The sequence below is a fragment of the Oncorhynchus gorbuscha genome, linkage group LG03, assembly GCF_021184085.1.
Source record: "Oncorhynchus gorbuscha isolate QuinsamMale2020 ecotype Even-year linkage group LG03, OgorEven_v1.0, whole genome shotgun sequence".
Lineage (NCBI taxonomy): Eukaryota > Metazoa > Chordata > Actinopteri > Salmoniformes > Salmonidae > Oncorhynchus > Oncorhynchus gorbuscha.
This window is the reverse complement of record NC_060175.1, coordinates 108,656,335-108,677,403: the sequence shown is the minus strand read 5'-3', so window position 1 is coordinate 108,677,403 and position 21,069 is coordinate 108,656,335. Positions and strand designations below refer to the sequence as shown.

Here is a 21,069-nt window from a genome sequence, read left to right as displayed (position 1 = left end):
ATTTAGTCCAAAACGCTCCTCTGGTTTTGGTTAGTCCAATCCTGTATCTTTGGGACGAGACGACCCTAAACGTAACCTTAACCCAAACCTCAATTTAACCATAAATCCCTTTCCTAACCATAACCATTTTACATTTCAACTTCAATATGGTAGATATGGTAGGGACGTTCCAAGGATCCCCAGTAGCAAGGACCCTCCGACGTCTCATGCCAAGGTAGATGTATTCTTGGTAGTTGGAGTCTTTTCACCGTAGCATTCCAGGGACCTTTAGAGAAAAATGCGAGCTTTTGTAACTACATTTCCCTACAGCTCCCTCGACGTCATCTCCGCTCACCGCCTTCCCTCCCACTTCTGTTGGTCCGTGAGGAAGTCGCAAGATGGCTGACATCGCTTGAAAGTATGTCTCCTTCCTCAACATGAAGTCGTGAGTGTGGAAGAAAGCGAGGGAGGCACCATCGGCCGTTTGTTTTTAATTCACTTTTTTAATTTTAATTTTATTTCTGCCGTTAATTTCTCCAAACATCCATTTGATTTCGTCTCTGTCCCAGAGTCGTCTTTGAGAGTTGACGCGTCAAGTCACGCCGGGGACCCAGCTCGCTACAGCGGTTAACGTTAGCCAGCGAGATAGCTGGTTAGCTAGCTAACTAAATCAGATTGTTGATATCCCATCGGCCTGCTAACTAGCACGTCTCATTAATTTGAAATAGTCGAACTGTTCTAATATCAATATACTGTCAGATTAAGAATTTACTCGGCCGTCATGTTCGCCAACTAATGCGCAACGTTTCTTCGTGTGAATCAGGATTATAATTTTGGAGTAAATCATACCATTACTATAGTTAGCCACTAGCCATCATCAGTTATCAACATTTCATGTGTTATTACCTAGCTAGCTAGCTGGTTAGAGGGGAAGTTAAACTTTAGCCGGAGAATTACACGAGCTGGCTTTGCTGGCAGTTGACCAAAATACTGCTAGGGATGGACACACAATTGTACTCACACGACCAAATATAGAAGATTGGCTTTGCACACTAACTAGTTAGCTAGCTTTCTTACTTGCTGTTAGGAAGTACACCTCTCGGCCTGGTCAACTAGCGTACTAGGCTAGTTTGCCTTTGCAGGGTTGGTCACTGGTATCAGAGTTGAGGGTGGGTGCAGCAACAGTCGTTCAGTCAGTCACACAGAGAGATACGTCAGGTTCTAGCTAGTTACAGTCTCGACTCTCACATCAGCTATCACCACGGCGTTCCGACCGTACCCGGAGCCCCCTTCCCCTGGCCAGACCCACCGGCTCAACAACACCGGGATGGGTGTGCAGGGCTTCCAGGAGTATCTTGAGAAACGGTGTCCCGGGGCAGCCGTCCCTGTGGACCTCCTCAAACTAGGCCGTACACCGGGCCGCCAGCCCCCGCACCACCACCCCCATCACCCCGGCCCTATGCCTCCTCCACCCCCGGCCCGGATACTCATAGATGCTGACTCCGGTCTGCAGCGGCTGTACGGCGGCTACCAGACGGACTGGGTGTGCGGCGGGGAGTGGAACGCCATGCTGGGATACCTGTCCGCTCTGTCCCAGGCCTGTCTGTACCAGGGTGGGCTTGAGCTGGTCGTGGTGTTCAACGGGACCCTGGGGAAGGAACGGTGGCCGGAGTGGGCGCGCCGGGCCCAGGGGCAACGCCAGACAGCCCAGCTCATCGTTAATCATGTTGGCAGTAAGGCCACTCCGCCTCCCCGCGCCTGGTTCCTGCCCCCAGCCTGCCTCAGCCACTGTGTCCGCCTCGCCATGTTTCGCTTCAGAGTGCGGGTGAGTAAAGAGCAATAGCTGCTTCCCCATTCATAGAGGCTATCTACCTTTAAAGCCTATTGATGAAGGCCTCTTCTTCCTGGGGGACTTCTGTTAAAAGCCCAAATGCTTGCTCTTGACGTCAATACAGTTTTGGAAACATAAGGAAAGTAAATCAAATCAAATTTTATTGATCACATACACATTTAGTAGATGTTATTGCAGGTGTAGCGAAATGCTTGTCTTTCTAGCTCCAACAGGGCAGTAATATCTAACAAATCACAAGAATACACACAAACCTCAAAGTAAAATAATGGAATTAAGGAATATATAAATATTAGCTTAAGCATTGACTAAAATACAATAGAATACAGTATATACAGTGGGGCAAAAAAGTATTTAGTTAGCCACCAATTGTGCAAGTTCTCCCACTTAAAAAGATGAGGCCTGTAATTTTCATCATAGGTACACTTTGACAGACAAAATGAGAAAAAAAAATCCTGAAAATCACATTGTAGGATTTTTAATGAATTTATTTGCAAATTATGGTGGAAAATAAGTACTTGGTCAATAACAAAAGTATCTCAATACTTTGTTATAATGACAGAGGTCAAACGTTTTCTGTAAGTCTTCACAAGGTTTTCACACACTGTTGCTGGTATTTTGTCCCATTCCTCCATGCAGATCTCCTCTAGAGCAGTGATGTTTTGGGGCTGTTGCTGGGCAACACAGACTTTCAACTCCCTCCAAAGATTTTCTATGGGGTTGAGATCTGGAGACTGGCTAGGCCACTCCAGGACCTTGAAATGCTTCTTACGAAGCCACTCCTTCATTGCCCAGGCGGTGTGTTTGGGATCATTGTCATGCTGAAAGACCCAGCCACATTTCATCTTCAATGCCCTTGCTGATGGATGGAGGTTTTCACTCAATCTCACGATACATGGCCCCATTCATTCTTTCCTTTACACGGATCAGTCTTCCTGGTCCCTTTGCAGAAAAACATCCCCAAAGCATGATGTTTCCACCCCCATGCTTCACAGTAGGTATGGTGTTCTTTGGATGCAACTCAGCATTCTTTGTCCTCCAAACACAACAAGTTGAGTTTTTACCAAAAAGTTATATTTTGGTTTCATCTGACCATATGACATTCTCCCAATCTTCTTCTGGATCATCCAAATGCTCTCTAGCAAACTTCAGACGGGCCTGGACATGTACTGGCCTAAGCAGGAGGACACATCTGGCACTGCTGGATTTGAGTCCCTGGCGGCGTAGTGTTTTACTGATGGTAGGCTTTGTTACTCTGGTCCCAGCTCTCTGCAGGTCATTCACTAGGTCCACCCATGTGGTTCTGGGATTTTTGCTCACTGTTCTTGTGATCATTTTGACACCACGGGGTGAGATCTTGCGTGGAGCCCCAGATCGAGGGAGATTATCAGTGGTCTTGTATGTCTTCCATTTCCTAATAATTGCTCCAACAGTTGATTTCTTCAAACCAAGCTGCTTACCTATTGCAGATTCAGTCTTCCCAGCCTGGTGCAGGTCTACAATTTTGTTTCTGGTGTCCTTTGACAGCTCTTTGGTCTTGGCCATAGTGGAGTTTGGAGTGTCTCTGAGGTTGTGGACAGGTGTCTTTTATACTGATAACAAGTTCAAACAGGTGCCATTAATACAGGTAACGAGTGGAGGACAGAGTCTGTGAGAGCCAAAAATCTTGCTTGTTTGTAGGTGACCATATACTTTTTTCCACCATAATTTGAAAATAAATTCATTAAAATCCTACAATGTGATTTTCTGGATTTTTTTTCTGATTTTGTCTGTCATAGTTGAAGTGTACCTATGATGAAAATTACAGGCCTCATCATTTTAAGTGGGAGAACTTGCACAATTGGTGGCTGACTAAATACTTTTTTGCCCCACTGTACATATGAGATGAGTAAAGCAGTATGTAAACATTATTAAAGTGACTAGTGTTCCTTTATTAAACTGGCCAGTGATTTCAAGTCTGGGGCAGCAGATTCTAATGCTTCGCTCACACCGACAGTGTCATTGCATTTTGGTACACCAGAATGAAATTTGTTTCCAATGAAACGCTGCGTTTGATTTGCAGCATTGTGTTGAAGAGACAGTTGCAGTGCGTTCGGTGTGGTGCGTTCGGTGTGGTGCGTTCGGTGTGGAGCGTTCGGTGTGGAGCGTTCGGTGTGGCGCGTTCGGTGTGGCGCGTTCGGTGTGGCGCGTTCGGTGTGGCGCGTTCGGTGTGGCGCGTTCGGTGTGGCGCGTTCTTTGGATTTATCGAATGTATGAGTCAAACTGTATGTGTAGACGTCTTGACAGAAATGGTAGCAGAAGGTGACTGTTGAACTTTTGTTGCAGACATATCCAGATGATGCTGCATACTATTTTGCCCAGTGATGCTGTCGGTGTGTTAGAAGCGTAGGCGCTGGGTTACGTAACCGGGTGGGAGCTGTCTGGTGATGGCTATTTGACCTGTTGTAACTAGGGGGCAGTGTTTTCATTTTTGGAAAAATAACGTTCCCAAAGTAAACGGCCTATTTCTCAGGATCAGATGCTAGAATATGCATATAATTGACACCTTAGGATAGAAAACACTAAAGTTTCCAAAACTAAAAATATTGTCTGTGAGTATAACAGAACTGATATTGCAGGCGGAAGCCTGAGAAAAATCCAATCCGGAAGTGACTCATCTTTTGAAAGCTCTGCGTTCCGATGCGTCCCTATTGAGCAGTGAATGGGCTATCAACCAGATTACTTTTTCTACGTATTCCCCAAGTTGTCTACAGCATTGTGACGTAGTTTCACGCCTTTATGTTCCAGAATATGCCTAAGCGGCTACATTGCGCAAGTGGTCACCTGATGGCTCTGAGTGATTCTTGCGTAAAAGACAGAGGTAGCCATTTTTCCTCTCGCTCCTACTGAAAAACCAATTGTCCCGGTGTATATATTATGGAATAGATGTTTGAAAAACACCTTGAGGATTGATTATAAACAACATTTGCCATGTTTCTGTCAATATTATGGAGCTAATTTGGAATATTTTTCAGCGATTGACCGCAATTGCTGGTCGGTTTCTCAGCCAAACGTGAAGAACAAAAGGAGCTATTTCGCCTACAAAAATAATATTTTTTGAAAAAAAGAACATTTGCTATCTAACTGGGAGTCTCGTGGGTGAAAACATCCGAAGCTCATCAAAGGTAAATGATTTGATTTGATTGCTTTTCTGATTTTCGTGACCAAGTTACCTGCTGCTAGCTGGACATAATACTATGCTAGGCTATCGATAAACTTACACAAATGCTTGTCTTGCTTTGGCTGTAAAGTATATTTTGAAAATCTGAGATGACAGCCTTTTGTTAATCACCCTAAGGCTGTGTTTTAATATATTTCACTTGTCATTTTCATGAATAGGAATATTTTCTAGTAATATTTATGTCCGTTGCATTATGCTAATTAGTGTCAGATGATGACAACGATCCCGTTCACGGGATGGGAGATACAACAACTTAACAGTCTAATTGCCTTGAAATAGAAGCTGTTTTTCAGTCGCTTTGTCCCAGCTTTGATGCACCTGTATTGACCTCGCCTTCTGGATGATAGCGGGGTGAACAGGCAGTGGCTCGGGTGGTGGTTGTCCTTGATCTTTTTGGCCTTCCTGTGACATTGGGTGGTGTAGGTGTCCTTGAGGGCAGGTAGTTTGACCATGGTGATGTGTTGGGCAGACCACACCTCCCTCAGGAGAGCCCTGCGGTTGAGGGCGGTGTAGTTGCAGTACTGGGTGTTGATATTGTCCAACAGGATGCTCTCGATTGGTCATCTGTAAAGTTTTGTGAGGGTTTTAGGTAGGGATGCACAATATATCGGTAAGCATATGGGAATCGGCCGACATTAGCTAAAAATGCCAACGTCGGCATCAGCCTGATGTCTAGTTTAACACCGACGTCAAAGCTGACACCTGTGCAACGTAGGTAGATGACGTAATGACGCCGAACAAAAGCAGAATAATACAAAGTGCTTCCAACAACTAACCAAGTTCAAGTTGAGCAGTCATTTCCAAGGGTAAGAACATTTCAGCAAGACAACTCAATGGCAACATCCATTAACGCCAAGATAATGGAAGTCATTGCACTTGACAATCAACCGTTCTCTGTCGTGGATGATGTTGGCTTTTGCTGACTGGTCGAGCACCTCGAGCCCCGATACACACCAGCAAGTAGGTGCTATTGTTCAGATGTTGCCCTACCGGAGTTACACAGTATTGTTGAAACTGACTGGAGAAAGAACTGTGTCTGCAGCAGACGTGATACCCCTCTGTCATGACATTGAAACGCCTGCTCATCAAAACTGCCCACACAGACCGTGGGGTTAAAATTGGAAAAGTACTCAAGGCTGTGAACAAGCGGTGGCATTCTCTATGAGCCTCTACTGTGTCGCCACCATGCTAGATGCCAGGTACAAGGACCTCTACTGTGTCGCCACCATGCTCGATGCCAGGTACAAGGACCTCTACGGTGTCACCACCATGCTAGATGCCAGGTACAAGGACCTCGGTGTCACCACCATACTAGATGCCAGGTACAAGGACCTCTACTGTGTCACAACCATTCTAGATGCCAGGTACAATGACCTCTACTGTGTCACCACCATGCTAGATGCCAGGTACAAGGACCTCTACTGTGTTACCACCATGCTAGATGCCAGGTACAAGGACCTCTACTGTGTCACCACCATGCTCAATGCCAGGTACAAGGACCTCTGTGTCACCACCATGCTAGATGCCAGGTACAAGGACCTCTACTGTGTCGCCACCATGCTCAATGCCAGGTACAAGGACCTCGGTGTCACCACCATGCTAGATGCCAGGTACAAGGACCTCTACTGTGTCGCCACCATGCTAGATGCCAGGTACAAGGACCGCTACTGTGTCGCCACCATGCTAGATGCCAGGTACAAGGACCGCTACTGTGTCACCACCATGCTCAATGCCAGGTACAAGGACCTCGGTGTCACCACCATGCTAGATGCCAGGTACAAGGACCGCTACTTCGATGCAGACAAGAAACAGGGTTTACGTGACATGTTAGACACAGCTGGACAAGATGTAGAGGAAGAGAGACCACGGACAGACAGAGCTGGACAAGATGTAGAGGAAGAGAGACCACGGACAGACAGAGCTGGACAAGATGTAGAGGAAGAGAGACCACGGACAGACAGAGCTGGACAAGATGTAGAGGAAGAGAGACCACGGACAGACAGAGCTGGACAAGATGTAGAGGAAGAGAGACCACGGACAGACAGAGCTGGACAAGATGTAGAGGAAGAGAGACCACGGACAGACAGACAGCTGGACAAGATGTAGAGGAAGAGAGACCACGGACAGACAGACAGCTGGACAAGATGGAAACGGACACAGTGACAGTGCAGAGGAAGAGAGACCACGGATAGACAGCTGAAACTTCACTGCTTGACATTTATGAGACTGAACAAATAAATAAACAACGAAACAGCACAGCAAGTATGTGAAAGAAATAGGTTGTTTTTATGTTTTACTGGTAATGGGGACCTACGTAAATGCCAACAAAATAATTTTTTGTCAGTGTGTAAAAACTATTTAACTGTACTAGAATGCTTAAAAAGCTGCAAAATATGTAAATATCAGTATCAGGTTTTTGGCAAGGAAAATATCAGATATCGGTATCGTGCAAAAATTCCATATCGGTGCATCCCTAGTTTTGGGTGCATGAGGGTTTTAGGTGCCAAGCCAAATGTCTCCAGCCTCCTGAGGTTGAAGATGTGCTGTTGTGCCACCTTCACCACACTGTCTGTGTGCATGGACCATTTCAGATCGTCGGTGATGTGTACGCTGAGGAACTTGAAGCTTTCCACCTGCTCCACTGTGGTCCCGTCGATGTGGATGGGGGGGTGCTCCTTTGTTTTGTCGACATTGAATGCGAGGTTATTTTCCTGGCACCACACTCCCAGAGCCCTCACCTACTCCCTGTAGGCTGTCTCATCATTGTGGGTAGTCAGGCCTACTACTGTTGTTGTCTGCAAAGTTGAGTTGGAGGCGTGTGTGTCCATGCCTTCATGGGTGTACAGGAGGGTGCTGAGCACCTTAGTGGGGGCCCCTGTGTTGAGGATCAGCAAAGTGGTGTTTCCTACCTTCACCACCTGGGGGTGGCCCGTCAAAGTCTTGGACCCAGTTGCACAAGGCGGGGTTCAGACCCAGGGCCCCTAGATTAATGATGAGCTTGGAGGATACAATGGTGTTGAAGGCTGAGCTGTAGTCAATGAACAGCATTCTTACACAGGTATTCCTCTTGTCCAGATGGGATAGGGCAGTGTGCAATTGCGTTGTGTGGATCTATTGGGGCGGTAAGCAAATTGAAGTGGGTCTAGGGTGTCAGGTAAGGTAGATGTGATATGATCCTTGATTAGCCTCTCAAAGCACCTCATGATGACAGGAGTGCTGCGGGTCGATAGCCATTTAGTAAAGTTACCTTTCCTTTCTTGGGTACAGGAAAAATGGCGGACGTCTTGAAGCATGTGGAGACAGCAGACTAGGATAGGGAGAGATTGAGTATGTCCTTAAACTCTCCAGCCAGCTGTTCTGCGCAAGCTCTGACGACGCGGAAAGGGATGCCGCCTGGGCCGGCAGCCTTGCGAGGGTTAACAAGCTTAACCTCTGAAATACCCATCCCGGATCCAGTATAATTGTCATCAGCAACGCTGAATAGCATAGCGCCACAGTCATATAATATTACTAGAAAATATTCATATTCATGAAATCACAAGTGCAATATTGCAAAACACATTTTAGCCATAACACAGTTTAGCCATGTGTTAATCCACCTGTCGTCTCAGATTTTGAAATTATGCTTTACAACGAAAGCAATACAAGCGTTTGTGTAAATGAATCGATCACTCTGCTTTACAAAGCTGCTTTGCTAGCGCTGGAATATGTTCCCTGGACTCGGCCGATAGCATAGACGAGCAAACCACCTCGGTGACCAGTTTCATTAGGAAATGCATCGGCGACGTTGTCCCCACAGTGAAGTTTCTCTGCTTCCTTAATCAAAAGCCCTTAATTAACACAGAGGCTGGTGCTAAACTAAAAGACAAAGCTATCGCAGACAACTAAGGCTACGACAAGGAGACTGGGTGAACTCGCTCTGAGGCTACGACAACATTTACATTTTACATTTAAGTAATTTAGCAGACGCTCTTATCCAGAGCTACAAGGAGACTGGGTGATCTCGCTCTGAGGCTACGACAAGGAGACTGGGTGATCTCGCTCTGAGGCTACGACAAGGAGACTGGGTGATCTCGCTCTGAGGCTACGACAAGGAGACTGGGTGATCTCGCTCTGAGGCTACGACAAGGAGACTGGGTGATCTCGCTCTGAGGCTACGACAAGGAGACTGGGTGATCTCGCTCTGAGGCTACGACAAGGAGACTGGGTGGTCTCGCTCTGAGGCTACGACAAGGAGACTGGGTGGGCTCGCTCGCTCTGAGGCTACGACAAGGAGACTGGGTGGTCTCGCTCTGAGGCTACGACAAGGAGACTGGGTGGTCTCGCTCTGAGGCTACGACAAGGAGACTGGGTGGTCTCGCTCTGAGGCTACGACAAGGAGACTGGGTGATCTCGCTCTGAGGCTGACGTGAGGTTTTTAATCAGGTCAACACTCGTAAGGCCGTGTGGCCGGATGTTATTTCAGCAAAAAAACAGCTGGCAGGCATATTCACAACCATTCAGTCTGTAATTCCCACACATCTCAAGCTAGTCATCATTTCTGTTCCCAAGAACTCTAAGGCTACCTGCCAGAATGACTACTGCCCTGTAGCACTCTGTAGTCATGAAGTGCTTTGAAAGGCTGGTTATGGCTCACATCAACTCCATCATCCCAATATCGAAGTCAAATTAAATGTTTTTGGTGGCATACACATATTTAGCAGATTTGTATTAATTATGGATCCCCATTAGTTCGTGCCAAGGCAGCAGCTACTCTTCCTGGGGTTTATTATGGATCCCTATTAGTTCCTGCCAAGCCAGCAGCTACTCTTCCTGGGGTTTATTATGGATCCCCATTAGTTCCTGCCAAGGCAGCAGCTACTCTTCCTGGGGTTTATCATGGATCCCCATTAGTTCCTGCCAAGGCAGCAGCTCCTCTTCCTGGGGTTTATTATGGATCCCCATTAGTTCCTGCCAAGGCAGCAGCTACTCTTCCTGGGGTTTATTATGGATCCCTATTAGTTCCTGCCAAGGCAGCAGCTATTCTTCCTGGGGTTTATTATGGATCCCCATTAGTTCCTGCCAAGGCAGCAGCTACTCTTCCTGGGGTTTATTATGGACCCCCATTAGTTCCTGCCAAGGCAGCAGCTACTCTTCCTGGGGTTTATTATGGATCCCCATTAGTTCCTGCCAAGGCAGCAGCTACTCTTCATTGGGTTTATTATGGATCCCCATTAGTTCGTGCCAAGGCAGCAGCTACTCTTCCTGGGGTTTATTATGGATCCCTATTAGTTCCTGCCAAGCCAGCAGCTACTCTTCCTGGGGTTTATTATGGATCCCCATTAGTTCCTGCCAAGGCAGCAGCTACTCTTCCTGGGGTTTATCATGGATCCCCATTAGTTCCTGCCAAGGCAGCAGCTACTCTTCCTGGGGTTTATTATGGATCCCCATTAGTTCCTGCCAAGGCAGCAGCTACTCTTCCTGGGGTTTATTATGGATCCCTATTAGTTCCTGCCAAGGCAGCAGCTATTCTTCCTGGGGTTTATTATGGATCCCCATTAGTTCCTGCCAAGGCAGCAGCTACTCTTCCTGGGGTTTATTATGGATCCCCATTAGTTCCTGCCAAGGCAGCAGCTACTCTTCCTGGGGTTTATTATGGATCCCCATTAGTTCCTGCCAAGGCAGCAGCTACTCTTCCTGGGGTTTATTATGGATCCCCATTAGTTCCTGCCAAGGCAGCAGCTACTCTTCATTGGGTTTATTATGGATCCCCATTAGTTCTCTTCCTGGGTTTTATTATGGATCCCCAAGGCAGCAGCTACTCTTCCTGGGGTTTATTATGGATCCCTATTAGTTCCTGCCAAGCCAGCAGCTACTCTTCCTGGGGTTTATTATGGATCCCCATTAGTTCCTGCCAAGGCAGCAGCTACTCTTCCTGGGGTTTATCATGGATCCCCATTAGTTCCTGCCAAGGCAGCAGCTACTCTTCCTGGGGTTTATTATGGATCCCCATTAGTTCCTGCCAAGGCAGCAGCTACTCTTCCTGGGGTTTATTATGGATCCCTATTAGTTCCTGCCAAGGCAGCAGCTACTCTTCCTGGGGTTTATTATGGATCCTCATTAGTTCCTGCCAAGTCAGCAGCTACTCTTCCTGGGGCTTATTATGGATCCCCATTAGTTCCTGCCAAGGCAGCAGCCACTCTTCCTGGGGTTTATTATGGATCCCCATTAGTTCCTGCCAAGGCAGCAGCTACTCTTCCTGGGGTTTATTATGGATCCCCATTAGTTCCTGCCAAGGCAGCAGCTACTCTTCCTGGGGTTTATAATGGATCCCTATTAGTTCCTGCCAAGGCAGCAGCTACTCTTCCTGGGGTTTATTATGGATCCCCATTAGTTCCTGCCAAGGCAGCAGCTACTCTTCCTGGGGTTTATTATGGATCCCCATTAGTTCCTGCCAAGGCAGCAGCTACTCTTCCTGGGGTTTATTATGGATCCCCATTAGTTCCTGCCAAGGCAGCAGCTACTCTTCCTGGGGTTTATTATGGATCCCCATTAGTTCCTGCCAAGGCAGCAGCTACTCTTCATTGGGTTTATTATGGATCCCCATTAGTTCCTGCCAAGGCAGCAGCTACTCTTCCTGGGGTTTATTATGGATCCCCATTATTCCTGCCAAGTCTTCCTGGGGTTTATTATGGATCCCCCATTAGTTCCTGCCAAGGCAGCAGCTACTCTTCCTGGGGTTTATTATGGATCCCCATTAGTTCCTGCCAAGGCAGCAGCTACTCTTCCTGGGGTTTATCATGGATCCCCATTAGTTCCTGCCAAGGCAGCAGCTACTCTTTCCTGGGGTTTATTATGGATCCCCATTAGTTCCTGCCAAGGCAGCAGCTACTCTTCCTGGGGTTTATTATGGATCCCCATTAGTTCCTGCCAAGTCAGCAGCTACTCTTCCTGGGGTTTATTATGGATCCCCATTAGTTCCTGCCAAGGCAGCAGCCACTCTTCCTGGGGTTTATTATGGATCCCCATTAGTTCCTGCCAAGGCAGCAGCTACTCTTCCTGGGGTTTATTATGGATCCCCATTAGTTCCTGCCAAGGCAGCAGCTACTCTTCCTGGGGTTTATAATGGATCCCTATTAGTTCCTGCCAAGGCAGCAGCTCCTCTTCCTGGGGTTTATTATGGATCCCCATTAGTTCCTGCCAAGGCAGCAGCTACTCTTCCTGGGGTTTATTATGGATCCCTATTAGTTCCTGCCAAGGCAGCAGCTACTCTTCCTGGGGTTTATTATGGATCCCCATTAGTTCCTGCCAAGGCAGCAGCTACTCTTCCTGGGGTTTATTATGGATCCTCATTAGTTCCTGCTAAGTCAGCAGCTACTCTTCCTGGGGTTTATTATGGATCCCCATTAGTTCCTGCCAAGGCAGCAGCTACTCTTCCTGGGGTTTATTATGGATCCCCATTAGTTCCTGTCAAGCCAGCAGCTACTCTTCCTGGGTCCAGCAAAATTAAGGAAGTTTATATAAATTTTAAAAACATTACAATACATGCACAACACATTGTGTGCCCTCAGGCCCCTACTCCACTAGTACCACATACAGTACAAAATCCATGTGTGTGTGTGTGTGTGTGTGTGTAGTGCGTATGTTATCGTGTGTGTATGCATGTGTCTGTGCCTGTGTGTTTGTCTTCACAGTCCCCGCTCTTCCATAAGGTTTATTTTTACCTGCTTTTTAAATCTGATTCTACTGCTGCATCAGTTACCTGATGTGAAATAGAGCCATGACTACATGCAACTCTATGTAGTACCATAGTCTGTTCTGGACTTGGGGACTGTGAAGAGACCTCTTGTGGCATATCTTGTGGGGTATGTATGGGTGTCTGAGCTGTGTGTTAGTAGTTTAAACAGACCTCTGGTAGCATGTCTTGTGGGGTATGAATGGGTGTCTGAGCTGTGTGTTAGTAGTTTAAACAGACCTCTGGTAGCATGTCTTGTGGGGTATGTATGGGTGTCTGAGCTGTGTGTTAGTAGTTTAGACAGACCTCTGGTGGCATGTCTTGTGGGGTATGAATGGGTGTCTGAGCTGTGTGTTAGTAGTTTAGACAGACCTCTGGTGGCATGTCTTGTGGGGTATGTATGGGTGTCTGAGCTGTGTGCCATTAGTTTAAACTGACAGCTCAGTGCAACCAACATGTCAATACCTCTCATAAATACAAGTAGTGATGAAGTCAACCAGGGGAGATTGACATGCATATTATTAATATTAGCTGTGTGTTCATCCAAGGGCCAGCCGTGCTGCCCTGTTCTGAGACAATTGCAATTTCTTTGTGGCACCTGACCACACGACTGAACAGTAGACTTCTCAACATCTTAGCTACTGTTATATCAATATGTTTTGACCATGACCGTTTACAATCCAGTGTTACTCCAAGCAGTTTATTCACCTTAACTTGCTCAATTTCCACATGATTAATTACAAGATTTAGTTTGCTTTAAGTTTTTGAAATATTTAGGACTAACTTATTCCTTGCCATCCACTCTGAAACTAACTGCAGCCCTCTAAGTGTTTCAGTGGCTGTGGTAGCTGACATGTTTTGTGTTGAGTCATCTGGATACATAGACACGAACCCTTTACTCAAAGCCAGTGGCATGTCGTTAGTAAAGATCGAAAAAAGTGATTTGACTAGACTAGACAGCTGCCCTGGGGAATTCCTGATTCTACCTGGATTACGTTGGATAGGCTCCATTAAAGAACACCCTCTGTTCTGTTAGACGGGTATCTCCTTATCCACAATATAGCAGGGGGTGTAAAGCCATGACACCCTCTGTTCTGTTAGACGGGTATCTCCTTATCCACAATATAGCAGGGGGTGTAAAGCCATGACACCCTCTGTTCTGTTAGACGGGTATCTCCTTATCCACAATATAGCAGGGGGTGTAAAGCCATGACACCCTCTGTTCTGTTAGACGGGTATCTCCTTATCCACAATATAGCAGGGGTGTAAAGCCATGACACCCTCTGTTCTGTTAGACGGGTATCTCCTTATCCACAATATAGCAGGGGGTGTAAAGCCATAACACCCTCTGTTCTGTTAGACGGGTATCTCCTTATCCACAATATAGCAGGGGGTGTAAAGCCATGACACCCTCTGTTCTGTTAGACGGGTATCTCCTTATCCACAATATAGCAGGGGGTGTAAACCCTCTGTTCTGTTAGACATCTCCTTATCCACAATATAGCAGGGGGTGTAAAGCCATGACACCCTCTGTTCTGTTAGACGGGTATCTCCTTATCCACAATATAGCAGGGGGTGTAAAGCCATAACAAATATACGTTTTTCCAGCAGCAGACTTATCGATAATGTCAAAAGCTGCACTGAAGTCTAACAAGACAGCCCCCACAATCTTCATCTCAATTTCTCTCAGCCAATCAGTAATTTGTAAGTGCTGTGCTTGTTGAAGCACCACTCCTCCACTGCATAAGGCTGATGGACAGACAGCAGTCACACACAGCAGGATATTAAACTAAAGGATAAGCAGTCCATAAACTCACATAATAAACCAGTAGATCGTAATCATAAGAATACATAAACATTAAGCATTTTCCAATCTGAATGTTTAACTATTACTTCCCATCGCAAAAAACATTTCACATTTAGCATAGAATTCATACAGACATACATGTAGAATATTGGGCCTGAATGAATTCTATAAGCTTTAATTGATTGTGATATAGAATATTGGGCCTGAATGAATTCTATGTTTTAATTGATTGTGATATAGAATATTGGGCCTGAATGAATTCTATGTTTTAATTGATTGTGATATAGAATATTGAGCCTGAATGAATTCTATGTTTTAATTGATTGTGATATAGAATATTGGGCCTGTATGAATTCTGTTTTAATTGATTGTGATATAGAATATTGGGCCTGTATGAATTCTATGTCTCAATCAATTTAACCATGTATACCAGTGTACCTATGAAACCATAATTTATAGCCTCTGATACCGAGAGACTAATGCTAAACTCAGCATGTGATATCTGTAGAATCTCTACTGGACTGAAGACTGACTGACCTCTGGATTCACTACTACTGTCAGAGTGAAGGGTTAAAGGTGTGTAATGTTCTGTTGTATTATCCAGGTTGTCCAGACGTTGGAGGACCACCACCAGGAGGTGCTGTCCCTCTACAGGGACTTTGGTTTCTGCGGCCTGATCGCTCAGGACTCAGAGTTTGCCCTCTGCAACGTGCCCACCTACTTCTCCTCGCATGCCCTCAAACTGTCCTGGAACGGCAAGAACCTGACCACCCACCAGTACCTGCTCTCTGAAGCAGCCAGACAGCTGGGTCTGAAGACACAACACCTGCCCTGCTTCACTGCACTGCTGGGTAGGTACCTAAACGATACAATTTAAGACAGAATCGTTATTGTCTTTACCGGAGAAAAATACCAAAGAACGCGCTCTCATTCACGCGCTTGGAAACACTACAGCCAAAATTGGAGCCACCTAGAAAAACCACAATTTCTGGCTCATTTTTCCAAAAACCAGCCTGAAACTCTAGACTGACATCTAGTGGAAGCCCAATGATCTGCACGATTTCGCCTGATTTTGCTGTTTACTGCGTTGGGTTTTTACTTTACCTCCTAAAACAGTATTTCAATGTTTGTTTTGTTAAATGTGATGCGCCACCCCAACTCTAGAAACGTGCCCGATTTTATAGTCTACTTGAGTCAACTTTCTCCCTCTCCTCTGCTTCCCACACCAAGCCCTAACCCCATCACAAATAGCAAGTTGAAACCTCTCGCCAGACAGGAAGATGTGATCTCGCAACTGTGTTGTTGTGAGAGTCAGGGGGAGGGGCTTGGCGTGTTAGTCAGGGGGAGGGGCTTGGCGTGTTAGTCAGGGGGAGGGGCTTGGCGTGTTAGTCAGGGGGAGGGGCTTGGCGTGTTAGTCAGGGGGAGGGGCTTGGCGTGTTAGTCAGGGGAGGGGCTTGGCGTGTTAGTCAGGGGGAGGGGCTTGGCGTGTTAGTCAGGGGGAGGGGCTTGGCGTGTTAGTCAGGGGGAGGGGCTTGGCGTGTTAGTCAGGGGGGAGGGGCTTGGCGTGTTAGTCAGGGGGGGGCTTGGCACGAGATGCGGGGGGGAGGGGCTTGGCGTGTGTAAACCATAGAGGAACAGGCAAAGATAAAATGTGTCCAAGTTAAGGCCAATGTGTTTCTGTGGGTTTATTTTGGACCTCAGCTTGTCGCCTGCCTTCCTGCCTTTGGGACGACTCCTATTGTTATGGAGGAGACTTGCATCTTGTCATTATTTACAGATCTCTGGTGTAAATGGGGAAATGCACAGAGGAGTGAAGGAGACCAAAAATACAATGACCAGAACAAGCTGACAAACGTTAATTAAAACCGTTATTCTGGCCATACAGGCATTTGGAATTTTGCTCAAACACACACAACTGAACTTTCTCTCCCTCTCCCCTCCCTCTCCCCCTCTCCCCCCCCGTAGGGAACCATATTCTCCCTGATGAGGACCTGGCTGCCTTCCACTGGAGCCTTTTAGGACCAGAACACCCCCTGGCCTCACTCAAGGTATAAACTCTGACCTTTAACCCTTCCACTGGAGCCTTTTAGGACCAGAACACCCCCTGGCCTCACTCAAGGTATAAACTCTGACCTTTAACCCTTCCACTGGAGCCTTTTAGGACCAGAACACCCCCTGGCCTCACTCAAGGTATAAACTCTGACCTTTAACCTTTCCACTGGAGCCTTTTAGGACCAGAACACCCCCTGGCCTCACTCAAGGTATAACCTCTGAACTTTAATCCTGACGATCTCTTCTAGTTACTTCTAAACCATTACATTAAGCTATACCCCTGCTGTCTGGCCCATCATCTATAACCTCTGACCCTGATGATCTCTTCTAGTTACTTCTAAATCATAACATTAAGCTATACCCCTGCTGTCTGGCCCATCATCTATAACCTCTGACCTTGATAATCTCTTCTAGTTACTTCTAAACCATAACATTAAGCTATACCCCTGCTGTCTGGCCCATCATCTATAACCTCTGACCTCTCGGTGCGTGCCCACCAGTTTGGTGGTGCCTCCCTGTGAGGTTGTTAAGTAGGCGGTGTCTGACCTCTAACCCGCTAGGTGCGTGCCCACCAGTTTGGTGGTGCCTCCCTGTGAGGTTGTTAAGTAGGCGGTGTCTGACCTCTAACCTTCTAGGTGCGAGCCCACCAGTTGGTGCTGCCTCCCTGTGAGGTGGTTATCAAGGCGGTGTCTGACCTCTAACCCCTGATCTCTAATCCTCTAGGTGCGAGCCCACCAGTTGGTGCTGCCTCCCTGTGAGGTGGTTATCAAGGCAGTGTCTGACCTCTAACCCCTGACCTCTAACCCGCTAGGTGCGTGCCCACCAGTTGGTGCTGCCTCCCTGTGAGGTGGTTATCAAGGCGGTGTCTGACCTCTAACCCCTGACCTCTAACCCTCTAGGTGCGAGCCCACCAGTTGGTGCTGTCCCCCTGTGAGGTGGTTATCAAGGCGGTGTCTGACCTCTAACCCTCTAGGTGCGAGCCCACCAGTTGGTGCTGCCTCCCTGTGAGGTGGTTATCAAGGCGGTGTCTGACCTCTAACCCTCTAGGTGCGTGCCCACCAGTTGGTGCTGCCTCCCTGTGAGGTGGTTATCAAGGCGGTGTCAGACCTCTAACCCCTGACCTCTAACCCTCTAGGTGCGAGCCCACCAGTTGGTGCTGCCTCCCTGTGAGGTGGTTATCAAGGCGGTGTCTGACCTCTAACCCCTGACCTCTAACCCTCTAGGTGCGAGCCCACCAGTTGGTGCTGCCTCCCTGTGAGGTGGTTATCAAGGCGGTGTCAGACCTCTAACCCCTGACCTCTAACCCTCTACCTCTAACCCTCTAGGTGCTAGCCCACCAGTTGGTGCTGCCTCCCTGTGAGGTGGTTATCAAGGCGGTGTCTGACCTCTAACCCCTGACCTCTAACCCTCTAGGTGCGAGCCCACCAGTTGGTGCTGCCTCCCTGTGAGGTGGTTATCAAGGCGGTGTCAGAGTACGTCTCCTCCATTAAAGACCTGGGGAACCTCGACGTTATCGCCAGAGACGTCTTCAAACAGTCACAGGTACACCACACACCACTAGTTCTCTCTCTTTCTCTCTCCCCCCCCCCCCTTTAGTTTGGAGTGACAGTTGTCTTAACCCAATCAATGATTTGAGGTGTCACTGGCTCTGACCCTTCTAACTACGTAAGTAAATATGTGATTTGCCTGTTGCACAATGTTCTGCTCATGTGTTGGTAACTGCTTCGCCATGTTCAGAGCATGCGGGCACAGGGGGGAAGATTTGGAGAGTAGTGGTGGCGTCAGACCGTCGACTTAAGTAGGCAATAGAAAAAAATCCTGTCTATCATGTTCATTGATTGGGTTAAGGTGAACCGTCACTGCAAAACTAGCAGACCAAAGGAGACTCATTGTCTACGCCTCCCCCTAAACCCGTCATGGAAAAATAATGCCAAAACTCGAGATCGAAAAGACTCTGTGAAAGCAAAGACATATAACATATGAGTAGCGTAACCAAAAGGTGGTCCATACAGGCAAGAGGCTAAATGAATTCTGGGAAAGTTGCCCCCAGTATCCAAGAAGTTAATGACATAGGAAACACTGTTCATACTTGTAACATTCATCTCTATGCAGATGACAGTGGTGTGTTCCTGTGCCACCTCAGTGCAGCAGGCCATTCATGAACTTTAGGATGACTTTGATTCAGTTCAGAAATCCAGATCTTAAATGAGTGTAAATATTAAGTAAAACCAAGCTCATGCTGTTCTGTAGGTCATGAAATGTTGACCCTGAGGACTTGCCCTATAAATGGAGCCCACATTGAGTTTGTTTCTCAATAGAAGTACCTGGATTGATGACAAGTTGTCCTTTACAACACACATAAATCATCTGACTAAGATCCAATATGTTTTTTTCATATCAAAATAACCCATTCACAGGAATGGATAACATTAGAGATCTCTCCAGTCTCTACAGACTTGGGAAAATCTGCATTTAGTTTTCATTGCTTTTAATTTGTGGAACAATCTGCAGAGTTCACTGCACTTAGATGTGCTGGTGCCACTCAGGCAGTTTACGTTATTGATTGAGGACCTCTATGTAGTTGAATGGGAATGCTTTTATTTAATGTTTATTTTTTGATTGAGCGGAATTCTATTGGTTTATACACGTGTATGTTTTAATATTCTGTTTTTATTGTACTGTGTACAGGGCTCTCTGGTAAAATATGTTTAATCTCAATGTGGATCCCTGTTTAAATAAAGGTTAAATAAATATATATTTGTCTCCCTCTAGTCTCGTATGGAGGACAAGGTGCAGCGTTTTAAGAGAGCTGTGGAGTATTTCTCAGCTGCCTCTAAACCCCGCCCACTCTCCATGGGAACCTCCCCCTACCTCTGTGAGTAACCCCGCATTTGGCGAAGGCGCTGTCCGTCATACAGTATCTCTTGTAGTCAGTGACACAAGCACGATTGGCTAAAGCTTTTTCTTAAATACTTGTTAGACCTGCTAAATTGGACAAGTCATTTATTTCTCTGTCTGTGTGTAGTGCCAGGGTTTGGGCCGGCTCCGTTTGGTGGACCTCCTGGCCACATGGGGGCGATGCAGACTGTAAAGACCCAGGTAGGAGTCACATGCCTCTGTAGCTAGTTATTACCTCCTAAGCTTCTTGGCTCAGTAGTACAGTAGCTGATTCTCCTCTTGTATTGACTCAGTAGTACAGTAGCTGATTCTCCTCTTGTATTGACTCAGCAGTACAGTAGCTGGTTCTCCTCTTGTATTGACTCAGCAGTACAGTAGCTGGTTCTCCTCTTGTATTGACTCGGCAGTACAGTAGCTGGTTCTCCTCTTGTATTGACTCGGCAGTACAGTAGCTGGCTCCTCTCTTGTATTGACTCAGCAGTACAGTAGCTGGCTCCTCTCTTGTATTGACTCAGCAGTACAGTAGCTGGTTCTCCTCTTGTATTGACTCAGCAGTACAGTAGCTGGCTCCTCTCTTGTATTGACTCAGCAGTACAGTAGCTGGCTCCTCTCTTGTATTGACTCAGTAGTACAGTAGCTGGCTCCTCTCTTGTATTGACTCAGTAGTACAGTAGCTGGTTCCTCTCTTGTATTGACTCAGCAGTACAGTAGCTGGCTCCTCTCTTGTATTGACTCAGTAGTACAGTAGCTGGCTCCTCTCTTGTATTGACTCAGCAGTACAGTAGCTGGTTCCTCTCTTGTATTGACTCAGCAGTACAGTAGCTGGCTCCTCTCTTGTATTGACTCAGTAGTACAGTAGCTGGCTCCTCTCTTGTATTGACTCAGTAGTACAGTAGCTGGCTCCTCTCTTGTATTGACTCAGCAGTACAGTAGCTGGTTCCTCTCTTGTAATTGACTCAGCAGTACAGTAGCTGGCTCCTCTCTTGTATTGACTCAGTAGTACAGTAGCTGGCTCCTCTCTTGTATTGACTCAGCAGTACAGTAGCTGGCTCCTCTCTTGTATTGACTCAGCAGTACAGTAGCTGGCTCCTCTCTTGTATTGACTCAGCAGTACAGTAGCTGGCTCCTCTCTTGTATTGACTCAGTAGTACAGTAGCTGGCTCCTCTCTTGTATTGACTCAGCAGTACAGTAGCTGGTTCCTCTCTTGTATTGACTCAGCAGTACAGTAGCTGGCTCCTCTCTTGTATTGACTCAGTAGTACAGTAGCTGGCTCCTCTCTTGTATTGACTCAGTAGTACAGTAGCTGGCTCCTCTCTTGTATTGACTCAGCAGTACAGTAGCTGGCTCCTCTCTTGTATTGACTCAGCAGTACAGTAGCTGGCTCCTCTCTTGTATTGACTCAGCAGTACAGTAGCTGGCTCCTCTCTTGTATTGACTCAGTAGTACAGTAGCTGGCTCCTCTCTTGTATTGACTCAGCAGTACAGTAGCTGGTTCCTCTCTTGTATTGACTCAGCAGTACAGTAGCTGGCTCCTCTCTTGTATTGACTC

General features: G+C 46.9%; 1 protein-coding gene across 1 annotated transcript in view; it reads left to right on the top strand.

The window, feature by feature from the left end:
- Positions 1–365: 365 nt before the first annotated feature.
- The window catches only part of LOC124032444 (constitutive coactivator of PPAR-gamma-like protein 2), a 70,158-nt gene continuing 49,454 nt past the window's right edge, over positions 366–21,069 (top strand). The window contains 6 exon segments of the mRNA XM_046344849.1: positions 366–1,804; positions 15,174–15,420; positions 16,535–16,617; positions 18,035–18,163; positions 19,394–19,496; positions 19,647–19,720. Coding sequence (XP_046200805.1) covers positions 1,307–1,804; positions 15,174–15,420; positions 16,535–16,617; positions 18,035–18,163; positions 19,394–19,496; positions 19,647–19,720 — 1,134 coding nt within the window. The 5' untranslated portion in view covers positions 366–1,306.